The sequence below is a fragment of the Penicillium manginii genome, assembly GCF_028828005.1.
Source record: "Penicillium manginii strain IBT 31320 chromosome Unknown utg000006l:1.0-4164085.0:1.0-4166146.0, whole genome shotgun sequence".
NCBI classification, from domain to species: Eukaryota; Fungi; Ascomycota; class Eurotiomycetes; order Eurotiales; family Aspergillaceae; genus Penicillium; species Penicillium manginii.
In genome coordinates this window covers 572,419-598,339 of record NW_026643107.1, presented here as the reverse complement: position 1 = coordinate 598,339, position 25,921 = coordinate 572,419, and the positions used below count along the sequence as shown (strand labels likewise).

The following is a 25,921-nucleotide window of genomic DNA, read 5'->3' as shown; positions in this document are numbered from 1 at the left end:
AGCGCATCTGATCGAACCTTCAGATCTGTGAATCTGCACATTCTTTCAGCACTCGATTGTTCTCGCGCCTCCCTTTTGGCGCGCATGAAATGTGCCGTGTTTAGAGACCCATTCTTGAAACGCGACAATGGATCCGTCGCGTCCCCGAAACCGCAAGCAGGTAACCTACGGCTCTGCTTCGAGACGGTCGATATCGGAGAATATACCTGAGAACAAAGCAGCTCCGAGTCCTACTCCTGCAAGGAGGACTCTAGCATCTCGTTCTCCCAAGGCCGGGATATCCGGCAATGCGAATGCGAATGCCGACAAACGACCAAGAACCCCTGGGACAACCAAAGCAGTCGCAGTCGCAACCGCAGGGTCGCAAAACCCCCCTGATGATAATGTTTACGATATCCCATCTTCTGACGACGAAAATGTCAATCTCATCCTACAACGAAAGCGACGACGAGGTGGAGGTGGCCCGAAAACCAGCACCAATACGCTCCAAATCTCGGATTTAATAGCCAGTGAAGATGATAAACAAAACGGGGATAGAATTTTGGATTCAAAACCTACGGAGACTCATAGTGAAATGACTCCAGCCCGGGCGAGGGTAACCATGCAGGATCGAAAAAGGGTCCAGGGACAGAAGCGGGACACTGAAACCCAGCAACCGAGTCCTAAGAAGCCCAAGACTCCGACTCCCTCGACCCACAACAGAAACTCAAGATCTCGGAAATATGCCTCATCATCGGAAGACGAGCTACAGAAACTAGTGTCACCAAAGTACAGCCCACAAGAAAAAGAGCCCAAATTTGAAGCCAGTGCCAAGTCGCTCTCGCCTTTACCTTCGCGTCCGCAGACATACACCAATACAACGGCTGGAAATACAACACCGGGGAGGAGGAGGTTAGTCGATGCACTGGGAACAAGAGAAAGATCACTCGACCGGACGTCATCGAATGGTTTTACCGACAGCCAATTATCTTCTCCAGTTGCTTCCCAAAGCCCAATTAGACCCAGGGATACTGGCGCTGAGTCGCTCAGCAATAGTCAGCGTGAGCTTCTTGCACAAGAACCCACCACCGCGCCGTCCCCGCATTTCCTAGGTGGGAAAGTTACGTATGCCCGACAGCGTTCTTTCCTAGACGACCTCAATCTATCCGGCGATATTTCCGCGGGCGTGGAAGGAGATAGTCTGTTCAGCCCTAAAGGGTTGACCGAGGCTCTTCCCCGGGCTCGTCTGTATGAGATAAACGATGCCACGAATGATGACGGGGCAGTTCGAAGCATCCACGAGCTCAGACAAGCTGGAGGAAATGCCCGCTACCGGAGCGCCATCGAGTCGATCTTTGAGGACATTGAAGATGCACAGATCTCCGTATCAGGCCGATGCGGTGCCTTGGCTCAGATATGCGGCAAGTTGTTAGACCCTAAACAGGCGCGGCAATTTGTTGAGTGTGGTTTTGATAAGAGGATTGTGGACTGTTTGTCCAGAGATTTGGATTTGGTCTCTGCTACGCTTGCATTTTCTGTCTTTGGTCTGAGTTGCGCTGGTCGCTCTCTGCCATATATCATTGCAACCGCCGCGTGGCCAAAGCTGTTGGAAACAGTGCCCCTTCTCCTTGCCGTGCAGAAGGATGTAACCGCCATGGCGTGCGACAGAGAGAATAACCTGTCCAAAGTGGCTCAAGGGATTGTACAAGACATTGCGCCGCAAATCAAGTCGAAATTGTTTGTTGATGACGACGATTTGGAATTTTCGCCATGTCTTTTGGCCCTCTTTTGCCTTAGAGTGACTATTTCGGCATTCCAAGAGAAAGGCGAAACCCCGTCTGGTCTTTCAACAGAATTATTGAGACAATTGGTCGATCTTCTGTTGTCTGAATGCTCTCCGGAGAGCAAACAACCTATTGGAAGAGGAAGGTCGCAGGTTCTCGTTTTGGGCTTGGTTCTCTTGGAAACACATACTACTTCGAGCAGTCTTCTTCGAGACGAGCACTGCGATGCGTTGAAATCACTTCCCGCGCTTCATAGCTTGCTTCAGGTGCCAGACAACTCGGATGAGGCCGGCCAGGAGCTACAGAACCTCTATATCCGGGTAATTTTGAATGTGACGAATAGCAGCGCGGATTTATGCGACCACTATGCAACATCGCCCATGATTGAAGCGCTGGCTGAAATCGTGATGTCCAAATTTAATGACCTAAATGGGGACACTCCTTCTCAGTCGGAGGGAATAAGTTCCCTCGACACAGTGATTTTGACCCTTGGTGCTCTCATCAATTTAACCGAACAGAGCGAAAAGTCTCGCGTCATGTTCCTCAATACATCTCGAGGATCTGAATCGATCCTCGACCAACTCGTCCACCTGTTTCTCGAACATGTGGAATCAATTGCACAGGTATGTACCCTCCCTTCCTGACTAGGATGACCCGTAACTGACCAAATCCCAGGCCGACTCTGTTCCAGAAGTCCACCATAATGTCGCGGTGGGCTATCTCGCCGTCCTTCTTCTTTCTCTCTGTTTAGACCGAGATGTGCGGCTCAAAGTCAAGGAAATTTTGCACCCCAAGGGTCTTTCCGTGGTGATGTCGACGGTGGACGAGTTCATGCAGTACCACCAAAAGATCGAGCTGGAGCTGCACCCCATGCAGAACAGCAACGAGACAGGTGGATTCCTCGGGCGGCTCCAAGAACTTGTTGGCCAAATACAGTTTATTGAGGGGTAATCATGCATGCGATGTTGCATAGTACCCCGGATGTAACTTTGTACATTTCTGCGTGAGTTTGGCGGGACCCCCCCCCGGATTGGATATTGCGGAGGCGGAATGCGGATGGCGTTGGGGGGCAAGATCTTTGTTTTTTTGGTTGTTTCCATTTTTGAATCTACAATGATTGATACCCTTTCTTTATTTGAAACAATACATGTACAGAACAGAAACGAAAATTTAAGTTCATAAAAAATGTCCCCCCGGAGTAGATCGGAGTACATCGATCGATACTTGGAATGTACAAATCAAGCAGGGCTGGACCGATCGATCGAACTGTTTGCAGCGTTTGCATGCCCAAGCTCAATGCTTTCCCAATCATCTGGAACTTTGCCACCGAGCACGCCTGTTTCACCACCTCCACTCATCTTCCTTCAATACGGATTTCTCTGCCTCATATTTCCCCCATAACACCAGTTTCTAATAACCGCACCCGCAAACACCGACAAGATGCCCGCTGCGCCGAAACAGAGGAAGATCGCAATTGTTGGCAGTCGCTCCGTCGGTATGAACTCCCTTCGTCCAGTCTAAGCAAATCATTTGCTTTACTCGACTTGGCTTTACTTTACTTTACCTTTTTCGTGGCGGTGCCTTTGCTTTAGCGCTGCGTTGTCTTATCTGAACCCGGGGATATACTAACTCTGGGCTGGGCGTTAGGCAAATCCTCACTCACAGTCCGCTTCGTCGAGCACCATTTCGTCGAAAGCTACTACCCCACAATTGAGAACACATTCAGCCGAATCATCAAGTACAATGGGCAGGATTATGCGACTGAGATCGTCGATACCGCCGGACAGGTATGTCCTTACAAGCCCCCATTCCCCTCGCGTGGGGCTCCCCCGTCGGTCTCATCGCTGACCCATTCTGGTTACGATTACGCGCAGGATGAGTACAGCATCTTGAACTCGAAGCACTTCATTGGTATCCATGGGTATATTATCGTGTACTCTGTTACCTCGCGGCAGTCCTTTGAGATGGTGAAGACTATTCGTGATAAGATTTTGAATCATTTGGTGAGTTGGAACACATAGAGCGGGATATAGATAGATACCATATCCCCTATCCCCATCCCCATCCCTATCCCTATCCCTATCCATTGCTGGAAGTGCTGCTGACACCAACTCAACAGGGAGCGGACGAAGTACCCCTCGTGGTGGTCGGTAACAAGAGCGATTTGAAGACAGAGCTGCGACAAGTTTCTCTCGAAGAGGGCCGCCAATTAGCGGAGGAGGTCAACTGTGCTTTCACTGAAGCCAGTGCTTTCCTTGACTTCAATGTTTCCAAGGCCTTTGAGCTTATGATTGGGGAGATTGAGAAGTCGCAGAATCCCGGCCAGCCGGCTGGTAACAACAAGTGTGCCGTGATGTGAGGTGTTGCCGCCATCGCTTGAAGTTATTACTTTTCTTTCCGGTACGTTGCATATTATATTTCGGGAGGACATCGAATCGATCAGCTCTAGAACCCACTTTACCCTACTGTCTGCTTTATCATTGTCTTGAGCATGGGCATTTTGCATGGCTGTCTCTCCTTTCGCCTTCATACTGACATACTTCTGGTTCTAGGAACTATATTCGTCCCGGGAATGTATCGAATGCTCCACTGGAATCCCGAGACCGATTCGGGTATCATCGCTTGCATTTTTATACCTTTGCTCTCTTTCTTCTTTTTCGCTTCTTCTACTACTACTATTCTTCTTGTTTTTTTTCTTTCTTTTGGCTTGATGGAACATTGGGATCGGTTGCATGAATCATGAGGTTGTTTTTGTCTGGCTAGGGATTCTGTATTTGCGATATCGCAGCGTGCATAGAATAATGAAATAGGCCAAATGGCCCCTTCAATGGTCAACAGTCCCAAATCCTTGATCCTTTTTTGAGACGAACCTATTGTTTCAATTATGAAACAATCGCTTACCTAGGTAGTACTAGGTATGTAACAGCCTGCAGGAGAGTTGAGTACTTCCCCGGCGGCTTAAGTAATGCCCCGCCGCACTTTTTCCATTTTACCCCTCCACAACTGACGTCTCCGTGCACCAGATCAGTTTTCTAAGAAATTCGCCATGCTCGACCTTAACGATTTCATTACCGAGCGCGGTGGCGATCCTAAGAAGATCAAGGAGAGCCAGCGCCGACGTGGTGCGCCTGAGGAGGTCGTTGACGAAGTCATTGCGCTGTACGAGGAGGCTCGCAAGGGTATGTTGGCACAGCGAACAAGACAATCAACACCGGGACTAACATCAGACAGTCCGCTATGGAGTCACCCAAGTTGGTTCCCAAATGAACGCCCTCCTGAAGCAGATTGGCATGAAGAAGAAGGTAGCTCACTCCGCCCACGTCTATACGGTAGCTCTCGTGCCACATACAACATACTCACTCATATCGCCCGAATAGAACAAGGAGGATGCCAGCGAATTGATTGCCGAGAAGACCGCCCTCGACAAGACCAAGAAGGAGGCCGAGGACAAGGCTATCGCCGTCGAGAACGAGCGCGACCGCAAGATTCGCACCATTGGAAACTACGTCCACGATTCGGTTCCCGTCAGCCAGACTGAGGTAAGGAAAATGAATTCTTGCTCTCCCTGCAAAGATACGAATAGCCAAGCTAACGCGATACTCAAAAGGATGATAACCCAATCGTCAAGACCTGGACCCCCGAAGACGCAGCCATGGACCGCCCCGACTGCCTCTCCCACCACGAAGTCCTCACCCGCCTGGACGGTTACGACCCCGAGCGCGGCGTGAAGATCGTCGGACACCGCGGATACTGCTTGACCGGCTACGGTCTCTTCCTCAACCTGGCCCTGGTCAACTACGGACTGGAGTTCCTGTTCAACAAGGGCTACACGCCCAACCAACCCCCGCAGTTCATGCTCAAGGACCTCATGGCCAAGACCGCCCAGCTGGAGCAGTTCGACGAGGAGCTGTACAAGGTCACTGAGGGTGAGGACAGCTCTACTGACAAGTACCTTATTGCCACCTCCGAGCAACCGCTGTCTGCCCTGCATGACGGCGAGTGGCTGCAGGAGAAGGACCTGCCTATCAAGTAAGTTTCCGAAACCCAAAAACTCCAGCCCCCGCGATAGCTCGCATAAAACGGTACTAACATTTACTTCCCCAGGTACGCCGGTTACAGCACATGCTACCGCAAGGAAGCCGGCGCGCACGGCAAGGACGCATGGGGCATCTTCCGCGTCCACCAGTTCGAGAAGATCGAACAATTCGTCCTGACCAAGCCCGAAGACTCATGGAAAGCCTTCGACGACATGATGAACACCTCGGAAGAATTCTACAAGTCCCTGGGTCTGCCCTACCAAGTCGTGTCCATCGTCTCGGGCGCCCTGAACAACGCCGCGTCCAAGAAATACGATCTCGAGGCCTGGTTCCCCTTCCAGAAGGAATACAAGGAGCTCGTCTCCTGCTCCAACTGCCTGGACTACCAGTCCCGGGCTCTGGAGATCCGCTTCGGGCAGAAGAAGGCGACCGATCTGAAGAAGACGTACGTGCACGCGCTGAACGCTACCCTGTGCGCTACTGAGCGTACCCTGTGCTGTGTTCTGGAGAACTACCAGCGCGAAGATGGTATTGAGGTTCCCGAGGTTCTGCGCAAGTATATTCCCGGACAGCCCGAGTTCCTGCCTTACACTAAGGAGCTGCCTAAGGATACTACCTCTGCCCGTGTCAAGGCTAAGCAGCAGGCCAAGGCCGGAGCTGCAGCTGGAGGTGCTGATGAGGCGGCCAAGAAGTTGAAGGATCTTCAGGTTTAAGTGAAGAGAGAGAGGATTGCTTTGCTTTCTAACCATACAATCAAAACGAGCGAACTGTTACATACCATATAATGCGGAGCGTCCCCGTAAACAGTGAATTTCACGCGATACAATCAATTCAAGTTCTGAATCTCAAGGACACTGGACAGTGTATGGATACGACTTCATCTACTAAATATAAAACTACATACTCCCATCTACTCCCATCTACGCCGATCTCCCCCACTCGGGTTGCCGAGTTGGGGCGGTGATGATTGGCGTGCGAATTCCCGGCAGAAAAAGGTAAAAAAAAGCAAAAGCCGAAAAAAAAAAGGATTTGCCCCGCGATGCCCCTCTCTTTTGACCAGAGGGTACTCGTGAGTCACAGTCAAGAAATGAGTCAATGGTATAAGACAAAAGAATAATAAATAGCGTGGGAAAGACAAATAAGAAAGTACCAATTTTAAACCAATAAAGTCAATTGACTCAAGTCCGCTTGCGTGCTTTTTTTTTTCACTGGTTTTCTCTCGCCGATTCCGGAGATCTGACACTTTGGGCTTATCTAATTCAACTGTGATTCATACAACCACTGGGAGAAAGACCATCACATCTTCCTCTCCTCTCCTCTCTTCTCCTCCTCCCCACCTCTTTTCAAAACATACACACCATGACCTCCGCTCAAGACATTCGTCCTCGCAAGGACGAACTGGCCGCTCAGGCTCAGTACTTCTCGACCTCCCCCAATGCTTCCTTCCACTCCCCCTCCAGCCACAGCTCAGCACTCACCCGCACAATTCCCCTGCCCAATGCGAAGCACCTGAAGCCCTTTGCCACTGAGGACATCAAGGTCTTGCTGCTGGAGAATGTCAACCAGACTGGCCGTGATATCCTGTCACAGCAGGGTTACCAGGTTGAATTCCTCAAGTCTTCGTTGCCTGAGGATCAGCTGATTGAGAAGATCCGGTATGTTCTTGTCCTAGTCCAATGCTCATGCAATTCTTGCTAGAAGGCAGAGCAAGATAGAGAGAGAGAGAGAGAGAGAGAGGCGAGACCCCTCCAGGTCTCCCAAATGCAATTGCAAAAGCAAATCAAAGCAAATACTAACTCAACCAGCGACGTCCACGTCATCGGCATCCGCTCCAAGACCAAGCTCTCAGCCCGCGTCCTCAAAGAAGCTAAGAACCTCATTGTTATCGGCTGCTTCTGCATCGGCACCAACCAAGTCGACCTCCAATATGCCGCCGACCACGGCATCGCCGTCTTCAACTCCCCCTTCAGCAACTCCCGCAGTGTCGCCGAGCTCGTCATCGCCGAGATCATCGTCCTAGCCCGCCAACTCGGCGACCGCTCCAACGAAATGCACGCCGGAACCTGGAACAAAGTCAGCAACGGCTGCTGGGAAATCCGCGGCAAGACTCTCGGAATCATCGGCTACGGCCACATCGGCGCGCAGCTCTCCGTCCTCGCCGAATCAATGGGCCTAAACGTAATCTTCTACGACGTCGTCAATCTGATGGCCCTCGGCAGCGCCCGCCAAGTCAACAGCATGGAATCCTTCCTCGCCGAAGCAGACTTCGTCTCCTGCCACGTCCCCGAACTCCCCGAAACAAAGGGCATGATCGGCGCCGCCCAATTCGACCAAATGAAAAAGGGCTCATACCTCATCAACGCATCCCGCGGCACAGTTGTCGATATCCCCGCCCTCATCGACGCCATGCGCAGCGGTAAAATCGCCGGCGCCGCGCTGGACGTTTACCCTAACGAACCCGCCGGCAACGGCGATTACTTCAACAGCGAGCTGAACAGCTGGGGCGCGGATCTGCGCTCGCTGAAGAACCTCATCCTGTCGCCGCATATCGGTGGCTCGACCGAGGAGGCGCAGAGTGCTATTGGTGTCGAGGTTGCGCAGGCGTTGACGAGGTATGTGAATGAGGGCACGACTCTTGGCGCGGTCAATTTGCCCGAGGTTGCGCTGCGCTCGTTGACGATGGATGAGCCCAATCACGCGCGTGTTATCTACATTCATCAGAATATTCCCGGTGTGCTGCGCAAGGTCAATGAGATTATTGGCGATCACAATGTCGACAAGCAGATGACTGATAGCAGAGGTGATGTGAGTGGTCCCAGCCCCGAAAGAAGAAGAAGAAGAAGAAGAAAAACACCCTTCCAAAGAGCAAAAAGTTTCTAACAAATCTACACAGGTCGCCTACCTGATGGCTGATATCAGCAACGTCAACACAACCCAAATTAAGGACCTATACACCAGCCTCGAGAGCCTTCCTTGTAAGTTTGGCCCCTGCTGCCCTCCTACCATGCTACCTGAAAGAATCCACATCCTAATCTAACCAAACACAGCCCGCATCCAAACCCGCATCTTGTACTAGATTTCAACTCGAGCAACGCTCTTCCACTCTAGTTCACGCCCGCTGTAATCAACTACACTCACGTTGGACCCGTCAAAATGACCGGGCTCCATTTTCACGAAATCCTGAACAGGATCCCTTTCAACGAGGTCCTAAATGAAAAGCAATTTCTAAATATTTAAAAACTTATATTATGCATCCGTAAATCGTAGAATGGAATAGAACAAGAACGAACTTCAGCTTGATGTTTTTTGTATTCTTTGTATTTCCCGGAATGACTTGGGGAGTCCTCTGGATTCGGCCCACAGATGGCTGGTATGAACCTTGACGATCTCGGAGCCCGACTTCGCTGTCAGCTCTGATGGTCAGTACTAGGGGGCTATTCCAAGACGCGGCGGTCTATTCCGAGTCTACGGTCCCTAGGTAGGTAAGGGAGACTTCCGTCCAATGCTAGTCTTCCGTCCGTCGGGAGGCTTCCGTCTGTTGGGTATGTATTTTGACCGGGTTTTCGAATAGCGTTGTTTATTGAATTTATATGCTTCATTGCTATACAACTATTACCTAGGTGGTATTGGGATGTAAAGGGCTGGATTGAAGCTGATTTCCAGGGCTCTTCCAACTTGGAAGGTAGGTACCATCTATATATATATTCACGGTGGAGTACACTAACCCCATTTGAATACTACCCTTCAGCCCTGGAGGGCTACTACGAAAGTATTATATAAATTGAAGTTCTAGTAACAGATAAACCAGCACTGTATTTCTATATCAGACAAGGAGCAGACAAGAACAACCTTAAATAGGTATAAAGGTAGCCCAACGAAAATGTATCGAACAAGCTCAACTCAGCCGGACCTCAAGACCTCACAGGTAGAGAGATTCGGCCACAACTCAAACAACCCCAGAAGAAAATAGATTACAAAGCCACATCGAATTGAACAATTGGATATACAGCTCGCATAAATAGATCAAACCAACCAAGATCAACATCCCAAAAGCGCAGAAGAACAGCGCAGCCAATGCAAAAGCCGGAAACGCAGACAAGGATGTGTGCGTGTGTGGGTATTTGGATTCGATCCGATCCGGAGGTATATCAGACACAGACAATGGGAAGCAGATGAAAGAACTTGAATAGTAATGCAAATTCATGCCCCACCACACCACTCCACACCACGCCTATCTCTCATCTCCATCCCCTTGCCCAAGTTGCCTATACTGACTCTGACTAGCACTACTCCCCGTGCGATTCCGGCGAACCATTTTCGAGATCCAGCCGCCGAATCCTTCACCCCGACTAGAGCCGGGCGCACCGGATTTGTTATTGCTGGGACCATCGAAGGACGGAGGATCGATATCGAGGCCTGGAATCGCGCTTTCGGCACCGAATTGGCCGTATGGTCGTCGAATGTCGAGGGATGGGACGGGTGATCCGGCGCCTGCTAGGAGTGAGCCTCGCTCGCCTTCTGTTGCGGGCGTGGGCATTGCAGTCGTTGCGTCGCCGAATAGGACGTCCATGTCTTCTAGACGGACGCCGCTTGTTTCTGGGTATAAGAAGTACACTTGGAGATTGGTTAGGAAAACTCAGCGAAAAAAAAATAAATCAAAAAAATCGTGGAAAGATAACTTACCGAGAACGAAACTACAAGCGCAGAAAAAGGCATGAACTAAATAAAGCCGCCACTTGATAGCGCCCTGGAGAACGGGCGTGACTTCGCCAACAAGCCAATTGAACGCCCAATTACTGGCCGTGCTTAGACTAGCACCCTTGGCACGAATGCTGAGAGGCAGAATCTCCGGGGGATAAAGCCAGGGAATCGGGCCCCAGGATGCGCCAAAGGCCGCGTTGTAGATCATGACAAATATGACCGTCAGTACGGCCGTGGCTTCAATATCGATGTAGATGAAGTATGAGATGCAGGAGAGCGAAATGACCATTGCCACTGCGCCGCATAGAAGGATAGGTCGACGACCCCAGTTATCAACTAGATACCATGGCGGGATAGTGGAAAGGAGGTAGGTAATGCCGTTGATTCCCGTCATGAGGATTGCTGAACGACCGGTCCAACCGGCGGACTCGAACACAAGCGGGGCGTAGTATGAGATCACGTTGATTCCGTTCAATTGGGCCATTGCTTGTGCTGACATGGCGATCAAGACTCGTTTCCAGTAGCGGCGGAACATGTCGGCGTAGGATCGTTCGCCTTCTTGCCGCTGGATGAGGACGTTCATTTTGATTTCTCGGTATTCTTGACGTGCTTTGTCGTTGTGGATATCGCCCTCGCCGTAGAGGTTTGCAATGACTACCATGCCCTCCTCGTCGTGATCGAAATCTAGAAGCCATCTGGAAGGAGTTAGCAGTTAGCAAAGTAATCGCAGTTGGATAGGATTCTAACTGTTCAGGTGAATTTAAACATACCTCGGGGATTCACAAATGACCAGACTTCCAAAACCCAGCAGTGCGCCCATAACGCACTGAACAAGGAGTGGGATCCGCCATGAGTAATTATTGTCGATATAACTACAACCGTAGTCCACCCAAACACTAGTCGCATATCCAGCAATGTTTCCCGTGAATTCAATGCAGGCCAATTGGCCACGATTATGCGGGGGCTAATACAGCGGGCAAAGTCAGCATGGAGTATGACGGAGCCGCATCACGATGGATGGGATGGAATGGACTCTCCACATACCGATATTTCGGACTGGTAGACCGGTACGATGGTAGACAACGCACCAACGCCTAAACCAGCGATAATTCTCCCCACCATCATCATGGCCATGCCCGTCGCAGCAGTCTGAATGGCACCACCGACAAAGAACACCATCGAGCCGTACAGGATGGTCCTCCTCCGGCCGATCAAATCCCCAACGCGCCCCACTAACAGGGAAGATATAAATGCTCCGATCTCGAGGATGGCGACCGCGGTGCCGATGGTGGCTGGGGAAGGCTGGTCAAAGTAATCTCGGAAGTGCTTTCCTCTGCATTGCATTACAGTTAGTATTTGGATATACGCCCGAGGGTCGCGTTGGAAGAGGGTCTGCGCGTAGGGAAGGGATAATACGGACGTGATGATTCCACTCATAACACCCTGGTCATAGCCGAATAGACTACGGGATAAGTCAGCCTTGTCAGTATAAAGTCAGGGATATACATACAAGACGCCCAGCGATACGAAGACGCTGGTGAAGTATCTACGAGCTAGTCAGTTCATGCACATTCAACAGAGAGCGAGAGCGAGAGTTGACTCACAGTAACGGCTTGCCGACCAGGCCATGGATATGGGCAGCTCGCCCGTTACGGGGAGACATGATGGCGGCAAGGACCCGTTCAATACGGGAGATCTGTCGTGGAGGGGGATTCGGAATGGGGATCTTCTCGAGGTTGAAGTTGGAGTTGGAGTGGGGATGTCGTTGATCGTCAAGCTGTGAAGAGGAAAAGTGGACCCGCGGTTGGTTCCGACCACGATGACCCCCGGCAGAAGCTCACGATCCACGGACTTGCGGAGATGAGATCGTGAATCCTCGTGAGCAAATTGCTCGGCGAGATCGCCGGTATCTGACCAGACGGAGAGATCGGATGATGAACGATGGCTGCCTTTCTCACTGGCGGATTCTTGCTCGTCTAAAATGGTAAAGGATGGGGAATTGGGGAGAGATCGGAGGGGAATGGCGGGGGAAGTTGGAGAAGGAATGTTGGCGGTATTGCAGGGTTGAACCCTTGGGAAACCTTCTGATGATGGAGAAGCTCTAAATTATCCTTTTTTTTTCACCCTAAGGGTGCACAAACGGCGTGACAAAAACGTGGTCGATCTCTCGAGAGAGCCCAAATGTTGCCTTGCCACGACCTCCCTCTCTGGGGTAGGCTCAAGTTCTTAGTAGCGAACGCCACGCGGCAGGGTCACCACAAGGGAAAGGGGGGGGCTAGAGAGTCACACAGCACGATCGACGCAGTATGACGGAGTTGGATTCTGGTTGGAGGGCTAAAGTGGATGGTGTCAGGTGGACATGGACGAGCGGAGGTTGTCGATAGGGGGTGGTGAGATGTGGAGGACCATGAGAGGTGAGTGAGAAGTGAAAGTTCGTAATGTACAGAAGGACGTGTTTGACAAGGTACAGATATGTACAGATATGAAGAAGGAGAAGAGGAAGGAGATGAAGAAGGATAGAAGGTCGATTTCAAGCCGCAGGGCAACCACAAATACGGGGGGTCACTGCCACATCCGGCGATCCACAAGTGGAGTGATCCACTTGACAGTTGAATACCCCAAGATATTAACATAATTATGAGTACGGAGTATATACGGAGTGCATATGGACATAGTTATATCTAGCTGGCACTACTGTCGATTTTGTTTATTCTGTTGACTTCATAGGCGCTATTTTACTTCATAGTGTCTACACTACACTACATTACACTGGGCGACCACATAACCAGTTCAATCATTCATATCTATAGGGTATCTTCAATGCAAACCAGCTACAAATCTATCCGAGAAAAAGAGCCAACCAAATAAAATGTACATCCCCCCCCTCAATTCAGCAAAATATCATACCCATCACTCCGAATATGCACCGCATCATCCAAACTCGCATACCTTCTCCTCACCAATTCAAATATAATCAACCCTGCACTGGTACTAGGAACCTGCCGAATCGCCGTAGAAAAGAACCCCCGGAAGAGCCAGGGCCGCCACCCACCCGCCCGCGCAGCCTTGCGCGCACACCGTTTATACGTCTCCTGATACGCGTGGTAATAGAGCCGCATCATCTGCCGCCGCGACGGGTCCAGACTAGCCTGATGATCCAAGTACTCCAACCGGCCTAGATGCAGGTCCTGAATTACGCCGATCGGGTGCTGAATGACCTGCTGTGCGACCGAGGCGGTCACGCCGGCTAAGAGGAGAAATCCTGGTTCGAGCGCGTAGTGTGGTTTGATCACAGGGACGCCCCGGTCACTGGATGTGGAGGTGGAGAAGGGGATACGTTCGATGTGTTCCGGGTGCAGGGCTCCGTAGTACCATGTCACGAAAGAGTAGTAGGACTGCGACTTGACGTATTCAAATGTGGAGAAGAAGACGGCGTAGCCGAATGAGTCTCGTAAGAAGGAGAGGCCCCATCCGGCGAATATGCCCCGGAGCCCGATTTGCTTGAGCTTGTGGTGGCCGTAGTGCCACATGCTTCGGTATTGGCCTTCCAGGAGGTCGCTGGTTTGCATTCGGACTTGCAGGGCGTCGAGCGGGGCGGCGACGATTGACTGGATCGTGCCGGCTGTGAATCCCGCGGCGAAGGTCGAGGAGGGAGGGGCTGGGGGCCAGACGCGCTTGGCGCCTTGTCGGACGGGCTCGTGGAGGGATCCTAGGACTTGGAGGTAGGATGTGTAGAGGACGGCGCCGACACTATCACCTCGGAAAAAGTGTTAAGTTGGCTTCCAGGATGCATATCAACAAGAATAAACAGGAAGGAAAAGGGGAACACCACTGAAACCTCATTCCTTCCTGCTGTAAAGCTTTCCACTCACCCTGCATTCGCCATCAGAGGAGGCAAGACCTGATTAGGAATAAACTGCCACCCATACGTTTTAACCGCATGAATCAACAACCCCGGTGTCGTGGTATGAATCGACCATTTCCCATCCGCAACCCGCGGATTCACAGCCCGGGCAAGCGCCATATAGTCTACCCTCGCCCGAAAGAAAGCTTTGATCGGAGCTCGGAAGTAAAAGGCGACGAACTGGGCGCTGAGGGCGCGAACACCGGCCGCGGAGGCACCGGTAGCAGCATCGTTGCGCGGTTTTCGAGGTTGTTTGCGGGGTATTGAGATCAAGTCATCTCCGAGGACTGGAGAATAATTCTGGCCCTATATAGAGGGAGAAGAAAGCCATTAGCAAGGTGGACCGGATTTCTCGAGTATTTCAAGGCGGAGATCAGAGCTGAGCGGAACTTACTCGGCGTTTCCCGTCGATAGAAGTAGCGCTGGGATCGGAATCGATGGCTTTACTATTATCCTGCCATGAGCCCGTACTGTGCGAGTCCGCAACTTGGGAGTTCTGCCCGTGCGGAAGGACCATTTGCTTCCTCGTCGAGAGACGGAGTCGAAAGCTAAGCCGAAGTTGAAGCCGAAGTCCCGACCCGATTGGGATTATATAAGGTCACGTGAATCACAGCCCGATATACTTCAGTCTATGTCAACAGAGGCCTGACTAACTATATAGAAGACTATCTAGTAAAGATATAGTACCAGAATAAGAACTATATATAGATTAAATGATCATGTAGAATTTAGGTGTAGTCTATAATAGCATTTCTTTTCTAAATAGCATACATAATACCCAAGCCGATGCTCATTGACCCCATGGCCTTGTGGCTAAGGCATCCGTATCCTATTTACATAAACAATATTATTAGTCAGCGGAAGATCAGGCGTTCTAACTGCCCCAATATCGTCTTTGTCTGGTACATCTTTCAGCATCATTTTCAAAATGCGATGGTGAAATTCGATGGGAACCTGATCCTTATCAGTCTACAACTTGCGAAAATGAAGCTTGCATAACCCTCATAAAGTGTCGTCCTAGGGTTATCCTACCTTCCTAGGATACTTGCGTAGTCGATAAGATAAGCAGGATAAACCTTAATCCGAGATATCATTTTGTCGCATCCGGGGAACATTGAACATCTCTAACAATTGCCTTTGAAATTACCCTTTCTTTGCATTTCTTTTTTTTCTCTCACTCGCTGCAAACACAATCGCAAAGGATGCGCACCTCCCCGAATGTAATCGTCACCGGCACCCCGGGCGTCGGCAAGACTGTTCACTGCGAGCAATTGGCGCAAGACATCGGCCTGAAACACCTCTCCGTCAACCAGGTTGCCAAGGAGCGCGATTGCTACGAGTCATATGACGAGGAACGTAAAAGTTGGGTCGTTGACGAGGATAAGGTATGGCTTTTTGTTTCCCCTCCCTTTGGCCATGCTCATGGTGGTCGTACGCGACTTTTCTTTTTCTTATCCACCCCCACTTCGCTTTGGCGGGGTTGCCATTCATGAATTTGAAAAAGCAGTTGGCTAATTGGTTTTTTTTTGGGAAATAGTTACTCGATGCTATTGAAGATGAGGTGCTTCAGGGTGGATACTTGATTGACTGGCACGCTTGCGATATGTTTCCCAAGTCCTGGATTGATCTTGTTGTCGTGATTCGCTGCCCCGATACAAGCGTCCTCTATGATCGTCTTTCTTCCCGGTAAATATACTCTCCCTCCCTCCCTCCTTCCCTCCCTCTCCATTCGAGTTACTCTGCGTCTGGATTGGCTTGGGCTAATCAATTTTCAATTTTCCTTGCAGAGGCTACCACGAAGAAAAGCTGCAAGAGAACCTCGACGCCGAGATCTTCGGCGTTCTCCTCGAAGAAGCGCGCGAATCGTACGACGAGGAGATCGTGGTGGAATTGAATAGCGAGAAGGACGGCGATGTCGAGAGCAATTGCAGTCGCATCTCGGATTGGGTCGATTCTTGGAAGAAACAACATGCCGAGGGAGAGGAGTAAGAGTAATTAGAGTGGTGGATGGTTTCGCTTTGCATGCATAGGGTGATTTGTATGGTGGAGTTCCGTTTCTTGGATTTTGATTTTGTTTCTGATTCTTGTTTCTTCGTCTTCGTCGTCTATCATCTCGATTTCGCTTTGGTCTTTCGATTGGTCTTTCTATATACCCATACCAATATCATACCAATGCCCATACCATACCATGCTATGCTCATTCCCGTACCCATCATAATCATGCTTGCGGGTTTCCGAGTCTCCTTACTCCTGGCCCTCTGCCAACCACTCCTGGAATTTCACCAGAGCCTTGTACCGGTGCGAGATCTTGTTCTGCTTGTGTTTTAGCATGCCTTCAGTGTGTCTGGATGCGGGAAGGAGAGGCTTCTCTCTTTCTCCATACCTTAGCTTCCTTGTCCATCTCAGCATAAGTCTGCCCTTCATATTCGAAGATTGGGTCCCAGCCTTAATTAAGCCCGTCAATACAGATCCAAGAAAATACCAAGCATGCAGCGAAACTCACCGAAATTAGTCGGACCACGAGGACGAACGATTTTACCCTTTATATATGTTAATTGCAATCGAGACCCAAAAATGACTCGTCTCAAACTTACAACAGTCCGACCCTGGAAGATAATAGGCTCCTCCCCAGGGCCGCGGCAGAAAGCAAAAGTGCAAACAGCCTCAGCACCCCGGTCCTCAAAGCCATCGAGCATCTTGTTCAGACCTTCATGGCCGAGTGATTCCATGAACGATTTACTTGAGCGAACAGCAACATTAGTATCAAGCGATTCGATTCGACTCGGCTCAGCCCATCGAGGTAAAAATATAAGGGAACCGGATTGCTCACATATATGGACCGGGCAGTCCCTTAAGAGCGTGGAATTCCAAGGCCGTGTCCTCAGTCAAGGCGGGCCCGTTGATCTGATCAGAAGAATTAGTCTACTTTCTTGTCCATTTCTTCCCGTTAATTTTCGGGATTGAAGGAGAGGGGGCAGGTACCGCTTCAGCAGCGCGCTTTGCCTTCTCTTTAGCGATTTCCTCGATCGTGCCTTGGATCTCAGGAACGTCCACTTCTTGGTTGTCGACTTCGATCACGCTGCCGAGGATAGCGCGGACCTCGATCAGCTTGTTCTTGTTGCCGGTGATGAAGTTGACCTTAGTCAGAGTCATGATGGCTGTTGTGTTGATATGAATGGGGGAGGGGGGATATGTGAAGAGAAGACTAGGGTTTGAGTTGCGGCGGGATGCTCCCCACTCCGCTTGATTTGATTTTGGCTTCCCCGCAACGCGAACGCCGACAGGGACACCGCTCGACGACTGCCACTGATGACGATGCCCAGCTTGGCTATGTTGGGCATGGAATAACTACAATAGTAACATCAAATGCGACGCCATTCATGAAAACAATGGGGAAAGAGATAAAAAAATCATAATTCGCATAACTGGCAGAATCATATGCATCTCTATGTATCAACTCAAATCAGACCAGGGTCAACCCCAGGTGTAAGATAGTTTCGTGGTGAGATGTTCACAGGTCGTAATCCGTAGCTCACAAAGGAAAATCCAACTCTAATGTACAACTAAATCACTCCTCTAACACCCCGTTCTCTATCTCCAGTTTCTCTTGCTGCGCCATAGCCTGGGCCGAGACAATCTCGGCCAATCGCTTCAATCGCGGGGTTTGGAGCCCTGTGAAGAATCTAGTTAGTATGGTCTCGGTGTGATGGGGTCGATTTCAGGTCGGGGGTGTTTGGTCAACATACAGGATGGTGTGTAAGTCTCCAGGGCAGTGATAACTCTGGGCTCGGCGATCTCGTAAGGACCACTATCCTCCATATCGACCGGAGTCAAGAGGAGCACGTCACTCTTCTCCGTGACGCGGGAGGCGACCGCCTTCATAATCTCGCCGTTGATGGGCTGTTCGTAGTCCGCGACGAGGTACTGGTTCAGCAGCTTCTGAATTTGATTGGGCGACAGCCTAAAAGGGATTGTCAGTACGATGGTCTCAAAATCAACAATGCCCTAGAGGATGTGATATGCTTACATCCAGCAGATATCTTGAATGATCTCAATATCATTCAATGTAGCCTTCTTGAGCTGAAGAAGCTTGGTTGCTTGCTGTTAGAATGGTTAGTATAAGGTCTCGAACGTCACAAAGGCAAAGGGCAAGTAAGAAGTCATACCATCAAGTGCTCTAGCTGCAGCGTTCCCAGAGGCATGTCATGGCTCTTGCACCACTCCTCAATCCGGGTGATGTTATAATTGATTTGGAGGCCACGCTTCCATGACAGGAAGTTGCGGCGCATGAGCAGGTCGTTAAATGCGGTGACACCGACCAGGCGCAGCAGCTCGGTCATGGTCTGGGTGACGATGGTGTCCTCCAGGTAGAATGCCTTCATAGCCCGGTAGACACCGTTGAGCAAGCTGAGGAGGTTGTCCATGCTGTAGGCGGGGTTACTGTTGGATGGAAGCAACTTTCCAAGGAAACGGTTTGTTTCGCTCGTCACAAAGCCAGGAAGGGACTGCGACTCGATAATGGCCGGGACGATCATCTTGTACAGCTTCTTCTTCAGGACCTTCATCCAAGTGTGATAGATGTTGAACTCAAGGCTCTCCAGGTCGTGCTTGACGATCTCCAGCAGACGATCGTACTCGTAATTATCGGTCTTCTGGGCCTCATACCAATCCTCAGCCAAGAAGACGAAAGACAACATCTCGTGGACATTAGAGAGCCAGAAGGCGCCGGGGTTGACCGCATCCTCTCCCTCGTGCTGCATGACCTCCTGTTGGATAGACTGCATCACATTGGCCAAGAAGCGCTCGGATTCCTTGACGAATCCGTTGTTCCACATCTCCGACGTAACGAGGTTGATCAAGTACGCAGGGAAAAGAACCTCCTTCTCTGTCGGGGGCGGGTTTGAGCTTGGGAGAGGGATCTTGAGATTGCGGATCAAGCCCATGGCAACCTCCTCGTTCAGGTCTTCTTCCTCGGACAACAAGTTCTCGAGCTCTACCTCCACCGAGTCCAGACCAGGTGAGGTGGCAGCGGCATTGCGAACAGCGCCAGGACCGGAGACAGCCATCGAGACAGGTCGCGGGTTGTACGCTCCACTGAACCGATCCGAACCAATCTTCTCCGCGCCAGCGCTCCGCCTCTGTGGCTTGGGCTTCTTCGAAGATACGAGGTTGATGAGACCGGTGGCAGGAGCAGGTACAGCAGTGCCATGTGTCGCATCGCCATTGATGCCGTTGACAGGCATCGTTCGCTTGGCAACCTCCAGCTCCTCTTCGAGCTGGGAAACACGGACACGAAGACCAGTCTTCTCCTCCTCCTGCTCCGCATTGATGAGCTTGAGGCTGTCTAGCTCCTCCTGGGCCGAGTGAAGCTCCTCGCGGGTTTTTTCCCACTCTTTCTGGAGGCGCTTGACGGTTTCCTGGTTCTCGGCGTAGGTAGCCTGCAACTTGACGATCTCCGTTTCCAACCGGACAATGTTATGATCAGCCTGGTTTTTCTCTGACAGAAGCGTCTTCTTGTCGATCTCGCCTGATTTACTTGCTTCTCGGAATTCCTTCAATTGCATATCACGGATCTGCAGCTTCTGGACCAAAGACTCATTTTGTGCATACAACATGTCTTTTTGTTCCTTCATGTCTTCCCTGCTCTTGATCAACTTCGTGACTTGTCCCTCGAGGTTGAGTTTGATCTCTTTGAGATCGTGTGTCTCTTCACGGAGTTTCTTGTAACCCTTTCTGGCCTGTTTACCTCGCCAACGGGACTGGGTAAGAATAACCTTCTTGCGGTAGTCTCGCCATTCTCGCAATTGGCGCCAAGAACGGAAAGCACGCTGGATCACCTGGGCTGCATTGCCATTGATGGAGTCCATAATGTTGCGACGGCAGAGGAAACCCTTGGCAACAGCTTCGAACATAATGAAGTTCTTCCGAACCTGGTTATACCACTTGCGGTCCTTGGAACCACGCCAGACTCTCTGGATATCGGTCGCAGCCTTGGTTCTGCGGATCTCCTGAGCCCGCTGTCTTGCCAAGAACCCCCGGACCAAGGACTGGGTGTGAAGGATTGATTCACGGGCTTCGAGGTAACGGCGGCGGTAGTACTTGCATCGCAGGTTCTTTTGGATCATAATCGCGCACTCATTCAGTCGGGATGTACGCAGATTCTCCAGGAATGCCAGCATACCAGCCCGGAAGAAAATCTTGGTCAAACCCAACTGGTACTTGTCATCTTTCTTGGAAGTGGCATCGCCCAGGGCTTTCTGCAGGATAGCATGGCACATGTCGCGGATCTCGGAGGTCCATTGGGATGAATGGCAAAGCATGTAGTAGCGGATCGCGAACTCTTCATACGTCCAGCGAGTAGGGTAGCCAGCAGTACTAATTCTGACTGTTTCCAAAACACCACATGCTCTCAGCTGACTTAAGACCATTGGGCCCTCAAACTTCCAGGCCTCCTTGGCCTCGTTGGGCTTGATACAGCGGATGTAGTGTACCTCGGTGGAGTTGATAGTACTCATGAGTTCAATCAAAGATGACTTGAAAATTCCTCCCAGTGTGGGCTTGCGGTTGACAGCAACGCCGATACGGCGGCCAGGGGCAGCTGCCACGGCTTTTGAGGGAGTGGATGATGAGTCCTTCTCCCGAACTGAGGAAGCTGTTTCAATGATCTCCTTGATAAAATTATTCGCAGAGTTGCGCAGCACTGCCATGTGCTCATCCGGGACGGTATCACGATTCTTCTCCAGGAAACCGTCGGATTCATAGGTCACGTCGACTGCGTAATGGCAGACGGTGAAAGCAGATTTACCAAATCGAGGCTTCTTGTAAAACTTCTCCTTATCGGCTGCAAAGTTGTGGTGGAGCTTTGTGACAAACTGTTCATCGGATCCCATGGGCAAACGGGATTCCTCGTCCAAAAGAGCCAAGATTCCAAGCTTGCCCTCAATCAAGTTGATACAGGGCTGGTTGTCGGAGAAGTCAATAAAAGTCCAATCAATTTCCTCGCGAACGTATTCCTCCTGTTCCAGCTTGAACACGTGCTGGTTAAACTCCTGCTGAAGTTTCTCGTTTGCGTAGTTGATGCAAAACTGTTCAAAAGAGTTTTTGGCAAAGTGCTCGAAACCGTAAATATCCAGAACACCAATGAAAGTCACCACATTGTTGATAACCTCTTCTGTTGCGAGGCCACTGTTGATCTTATCAACGAGCCAATCGAAGAGGCTCGAGTAGATGAACTTGGCAACGGAGTCTCTAACTACGATTGCCTGTTGCTGGGTGAGATTGGAAGTAATCTTCTCACCACGGGTGATCAACTGCTTCTTGACAATCCATTTCGCGAACTCATTGACGTCAATGCCCAGCATTTCGCAAGCTCGGACGAGAGAAGGCTCGGAAGCAGACAACTGGGAGTCGGTACGGGTCGCAGTGATCTTGACATTACCCAGGTGCAAAAGGGCTGCCAGCACGCGGAAGATCTCAGTTTGGTTCTCGGCCGGAACACCAATTGTGGCCAGGGATTTCCTAGTCGCATCGAACTCGGCCTTGTCATCGACACCATCAATGATCGGGGTACCACCCTGGTTGAGATATTCAAACTCTTCCACGGGCAAGAGACCCAGCTCCTGCCTCTCCTCATCGGATGCACCAGCCACAAGCTGATAGAAAATGTGGTAGTTACGCTCCTTCAGAGGCTGGAATACCAATCTCGATCTCTCCAGCAGGTAGGTCCTGATCTTCGCACCGATGATGTTCGTCTTATCATCGAACATGATCTCAATGTATTTGCCGAATCGGGAGGAGTTGTCGTTACGGGTCGTCTTAGCGTTGCCGAAGGCCTCCATGACCGGGTTGGTGGCCAGAATTTGCTCTTCCGTCTCACTGATCGCACCGGCTGAACTGGCGGAGTATTTTCCAGGCTTCTCAGCGGACTCGCGAGTCGCGAAGTAGCGCATGATGTATTTGGCGCTCACGGTTTTACCGGCACCAGATTCGCCAGACACCACGATTGTTTGGTTCTTTCCATCTCGGAGCATGTCACTGCACAGTCCAATGTAAGCCTAACTTGTCCTGGTATAAAAATTGCGAGAGTGGTGGTTGCTTACGCGAAAGCTTCTTCGGCGATTGCGAACAGGTGAGGTGCCTGCGAGGCACGTTGCTTCCCGGCATATACTTGTACCATCTGTGGTACATACAGCGAATCCACCCGGGCGAATGGATTCGTCGCAATGAGGACAATACCACTGTATGTATAGATCTCCTTTTGTGCGTATCGAAGCTTGATGGCCTGAAGGACTGCGGGGTGTCAGTTGGTGATTCAAAGGCAACATTTTCCGACGAAACAAACCGGCAGGCTCATTCAGATGCGATAAATTTGTGAGATCCTCGCTAGCTTCAAGCATAGCAGGATTCATCAGCGGAGGAAGGCTGGGGTTGTTGTCAACCTGGAGTTCGGCTTGTGTTGTGTCGACTGTTTTTGTCTACTCCGTTCCAGAAGACTAGTCAGCCCAGGTTCAACAAACGCTCATGGTCGACATCAAGAGCAAGGGGAGAACTGCTCTCGCGATATTGATGACCCACCTCTCCATTCTCCAGCTCAAAAATCAGCTGCACCTTGTCGCCATCCACAAGTTTCTCCTTGACCTCAGAGGCCAACCAGCCCTCCGTGGGGTCTGGCTGCCAGGCCCTCGTTCCGACCTCGTAGATATGCGCCATGGCTTCCACGTCGAGTGGTGTTGGTGTCGGATGCAATCAAAACAGAAAGAAGAGGTGGTAGGTGGTAGGAGGTGGTTGGGGAAAGGATGCGAAATAGTCCAAGTGAGTCGGAGTGGGTATGTATCGGGGAAACCGGGGGGCGACCAAAAAGGGTAAATCAATCACGGGGAAGTCCAAAGACAAGGAGTCTCACGGGAACCCCTCATCCATTGTCCGACTAAATGAAATGAAATAAAACAAGGAAAGGAAGTAGAAGATAAGGTGTTGGGGAAGTAGAAATCACCCTTGACAGCTGGCCATTTAGCGAGTGGAAGCCCCTGAAGGGAGCTTCGGGACTAACTGGGGGTTACCGCGCCACACCCCCACAGTGTCACCGCCTTACAGACGGAGTACACATGTACGAAGTACATGTGTATATGTATGTATACATTGTGTATACATTATGTATTGAATCATGTTACGATATACTGTTGCATACTACTGTGTACTGCTGTATACTGTTGTGGATGACGGTCCCATCCCTTATATTAGTGTCACTTAGATCTACCGTGTTTCTAGATTCTAAAACCCTACCGCATTCTATCACCTGGCCAACCCAGCAGCTGCAGGCGGTTTACTCACTGATTATGCCGATTGATTGAGAGATATTAGGTAGACAGAGAACAGATCACGCAGTGCAAGGGAGACAAAGGCATCAGTGGGGAGAAAAAAAGGAAACATAGCAATAACATCAATCACGAAGTCCATGAAGCATTCAGCATCAGCATCGAGCATCGCCGCGGGGCTGCTTTTCTTTTTGTCATTTCTAGTTTTGCTTGCACTCGGCCGCCTCCTTCTTGGGCTTGGAAGTGCCATCCTAAAAAATCAAACGTTAGTGGTGAATCTATGACCCCAGCAATATTGGTATACATACCTCGTCATCTGAGTCGTCCTCAACGGATGCGGATCCACGCTCATCCTCGTCATCCTCATCCTCATCATCCTCATCCTCGTCATCCTCGTCATCGAACTCCTCGGGGTCCATGTCCTCGCCCAACTCCTCGAATTGAAGAGCCTCTCCGGTGAACCAGTCAATGGCGCGGGGGATCAGCTTCTCTTTAATGTCCTCGCCCAACTGGTAGTCCAGCTCAAGGCGCTCTTCGATGTCGCTGGCGATGGACACGTCATCGTCATCCTCATCGGTGGGGGGTTGCGGTGGGGAAAAGAAGTTGAAGAAAGATTCGGTAGGCACGCTGATCTTGACAACGCGGGTCTGCTTGGTGTCTGTGAGGGGTAAAGGTGGTTAGCTTCGGGCTGAATAATAGAAGAAAAGTTCCCTCGGTTATATCTGGCAGAACAAGGTGCAAGGTTCAACATACTCTTGTTGCGCTGCTTCTTGCTCTCGAGGCGGAGAGTCAGGTCCTTCTCCTCCTTCCAGTCAATCTTAGAGCCCTCGGCGTGGTCATAAATGAAGTCACCACCGTATCCGCTCTCATCCTTGTAGTAGTAGGTCTTGGTGATGGTCTTGTTGGTGAAGAACTCGTTCTCAGCGAACTCGAAGATCAGGCGGAATCCGGGGCAGTCGAGGTACTCCATGCGAATGTCGGTGAGTTGCTTGAGGGCCTCCTCATCGCGGTCGGTGATCATCTCGGCGAGTGAGACCTGGTTCTTCATGGCAGACAGCCAGAACTCAGGGATACCAGTAGCGGGGGACTCGGACTCATCCTCCTGCTCCTTCTTCTCGGACTCCTTGGTCTCCTCATCTTCCTCGTCCTCTTCTTCGTCCTCCTTGCCCTCCTCGACTTCCTTCTCGGTAGGCTCGGCGCTACCGTTGATGATGGTGGAACGGCGCTCGTACAGGGGAGTGAACTTGGCGAAATACTTCTTCTCGAGCTCGAGGACCTCCTCTTGGAACTGAGCCTCAAGCTTGGAGTGCTCCTTTTGGATACCCTTCAGACCAGCGACACGGCGGCGGACAACAGGGGGGGAGAGATTCGATGTAACCGGATGAACGGCCAACGAGTTGACCCAGCTTACCCTGGATCATGGAGACCAGGGCTGGGTTACGGGCAAACAGGGATGCGGCAGTCGCGGTGTCCAGAGTCTCTGTAGAAACTAGCGGTCAGAAAAACGACGCGGGGGAGAGCGGGGGAGGAAGCATATGAAGATTTCAACACTCACCTTCCTTGATGCTGGAGACACCGGGCTGTTGAGCGTGGGAGGAGATGGGGGCATTGTTAGCTGGTGTGTTTTGCGGGGTCCTATTTTTTTTTCTTCGGGTCAGTGTTTTCCTGAGATGATAAGCGGGTCGGAGGGGAGGGTGATAAAGGGAAAATCCTTACGGTGCGACCGGGAAGTCCGCCTTCTTATTCCTGATGGGCTCAGACATGGTGAAGGATGGTGTAGGGGGATGAGAGAGGGGAGGGGGAGAGAGAGAGAAGAGGGAAAGGGGGGGGGGGAAGAAGTGGATGAGAGGGGAAGAGTTTGATACGCCCTTATGAGTTTTGGGGGAGGAGTCTGGAAGGGCAGAAAGCAGATGTGGTGGGATCCTTAGCGCCGGTGCCCGGAGGGGGCTTGGCGGGCCTGGTTGAGCGGCTGCAAAACTGCTCCCAACAAGATTTACTATACCCTTTTCCCATTATCTCCTCTTATCCCCCTGTTTATTTATCTCTATTATTCAAATTCGTTTTACTAATTACCCATATTAAATAATATTATTTTTATTTATACTATATCTCCATGTACTGAGGCTACACTCCAACGCCACCCGGCTGTAGACTAGCAAAGAGGGTCTGGTACCAGCGATTTGCACCAGTGGCCAAAATACT

The 25,921-nt window shown here is 50.9% G+C and overlaps 8 protein-coding genes across 8 annotated transcripts; 5 read left to right on the top strand and 3 right to left on the bottom strand.

The window, feature by feature from the left end:
* Positions 1 to 127: 127 nt before the first annotated feature.
* On the top strand, positions 128 to 2,708 carry N7533_008634 (WAPL family protein; the record flags this gene model as incomplete). Its single annotated transcript, XM_057105284.1, has 2 exons — positions 128 to 2,386; positions 2,439 to 2,708. Coding segments are annotated over 2 exons (2,529 nt in total), but the record flags the coding sequence as incomplete, so codon positions are not given.
* A 495-nt stretch (positions 2,709 to 3,203) lies between these two features.
* rhbA (Rheb family small GTPase rhbA) lies at positions 3,204 to 4,122 on the top strand (the record flags this gene model as incomplete). The annotated part of the gene is made up of 3 exons (XM_057105283.1): positions 3,204 to 3,258; positions 3,411 to 3,766; positions 3,883 to 4,122. The coding sequence occupies 3 exons, from the start codon at positions 3,204 to 3,206 to the stop codon at positions 4,120 to 4,122; spliced, it is 651 nt and encodes a 216-aa protein (XP_056956732.1).
* A 687-nt stretch (positions 4,123 to 4,809) lies between these two features.
* On the top strand, positions 4,810 to 6,513 carry N7533_008632 (serine--tRNA ligase SES1; the record flags this gene model as incomplete). Its single annotated transcript, XM_057105282.1, has 5 exons — positions 4,810 to 4,942; positions 4,995 to 5,092; positions 5,141 to 5,302; positions 5,371 to 5,792; positions 5,868 to 6,513. 5 exons carry the CDS (start codon positions 4,810 to 4,812, stop codon positions 6,511 to 6,513), a joined length of 1,461 nt encoding a protein of 486 aa, XP_056956731.1.
* Positions 6,514 to 7,159: 646 nt separating this feature from the next.
* Positions 7,160 to 8,876, top strand: N7533_008631 (D-3-phosphoglycerate dehydrogenase; the record flags this gene model as incomplete). Its single annotated transcript, XM_057105281.1, has 4 exons — positions 7,160 to 7,455; positions 7,606 to 8,605; positions 8,694 to 8,775; positions 8,848 to 8,876. 4 exons carry the CDS (start codon positions 7,160 to 7,162, stop codon positions 8,874 to 8,876), a joined length of 1,407 nt encoding a protein of 468 aa, XP_056956730.1.
* A 1,155-nt stretch (positions 8,877 to 10,031) lies between these two features.
* Positions 10,032 to 14,922, bottom strand: N7533_008630 (putative MFS monosaccharide transporter; the record flags this gene model as incomplete). Its single annotated transcript, XM_057105280.1, has 9 exons — positions 10,032 to 10,414; positions 10,484 to 11,196; positions 11,272 to 11,465; positions 11,546 to 11,963; positions 12,106 to 12,278; positions 12,317 to 12,477; positions 13,416 to 14,251; positions 14,374 to 14,711; positions 14,800 to 14,922. The coding sequence occupies 9 exons, from the start codon at positions 14,920 to 14,922 to the stop codon at positions 10,032 to 10,034; spliced, it is 3,339 nt and encodes a 1,112-aa protein (XP_056956729.1).
* Positions 14,923 to 15,607: 685 nt separating this feature from the next.
* Positions 15,608 to 16,394, top strand: N7533_008629 (nucleoside triphosphates FAP7; the record flags this gene model as incomplete). The annotated part of the gene is made up of 3 exons (XM_057105279.1): positions 15,608 to 15,790; positions 15,943 to 16,091; positions 16,193 to 16,394. The coding sequence occupies 3 exons, from the start codon at positions 15,608 to 15,610 to the stop codon at positions 16,392 to 16,394; spliced, it is 534 nt and encodes a 177-aa protein (XP_056956728.1).
* A 255-nt stretch (positions 16,395 to 16,649) lies between these two features.
* N7533_008628 (type V myosin) lies at positions 16,650 to 23,114 on the bottom strand (the record flags this gene model as incomplete). Its single annotated transcript, XM_057105278.1, has 13 exons — positions 16,650 to 16,718; positions 16,789 to 16,850; positions 16,909 to 16,945; positions 17,000 to 17,144; positions 17,236 to 17,309; positions 17,388 to 17,733; positions 17,978 to 18,077; positions 18,152 to 18,366; positions 18,433 to 18,506; positions 18,572 to 22,439; positions 22,505 to 22,694; positions 22,747 to 22,869; positions 22,922 to 23,114. The coding sequence occupies 13 exons, from the start codon at positions 23,112 to 23,114 to the stop codon at positions 16,650 to 16,652; spliced, it is 5,496 nt and encodes a 1,831-aa protein (XP_056956727.1).
* Positions 23,115 to 23,919: 805 nt separating this feature from the next.
* Positions 23,920 to 25,482, bottom strand: nap1 (histone chaperone NAP1; the record flags this gene model as incomplete). The annotated part of the gene is made up of 6 exons (XM_057105277.1): positions 23,920 to 23,970; positions 24,028 to 24,377; positions 24,473 to 25,131; positions 25,169 to 25,199; positions 25,275 to 25,354; positions 25,436 to 25,482. The coding sequence occupies 6 exons, from the start codon at positions 25,480 to 25,482 to the stop codon at positions 23,920 to 23,922; spliced, it is 1,218 nt and encodes a 405-aa protein (XP_056956726.1).
* Between the last annotated feature and the right edge of the window lie 439 nt (positions 25,483 to 25,921).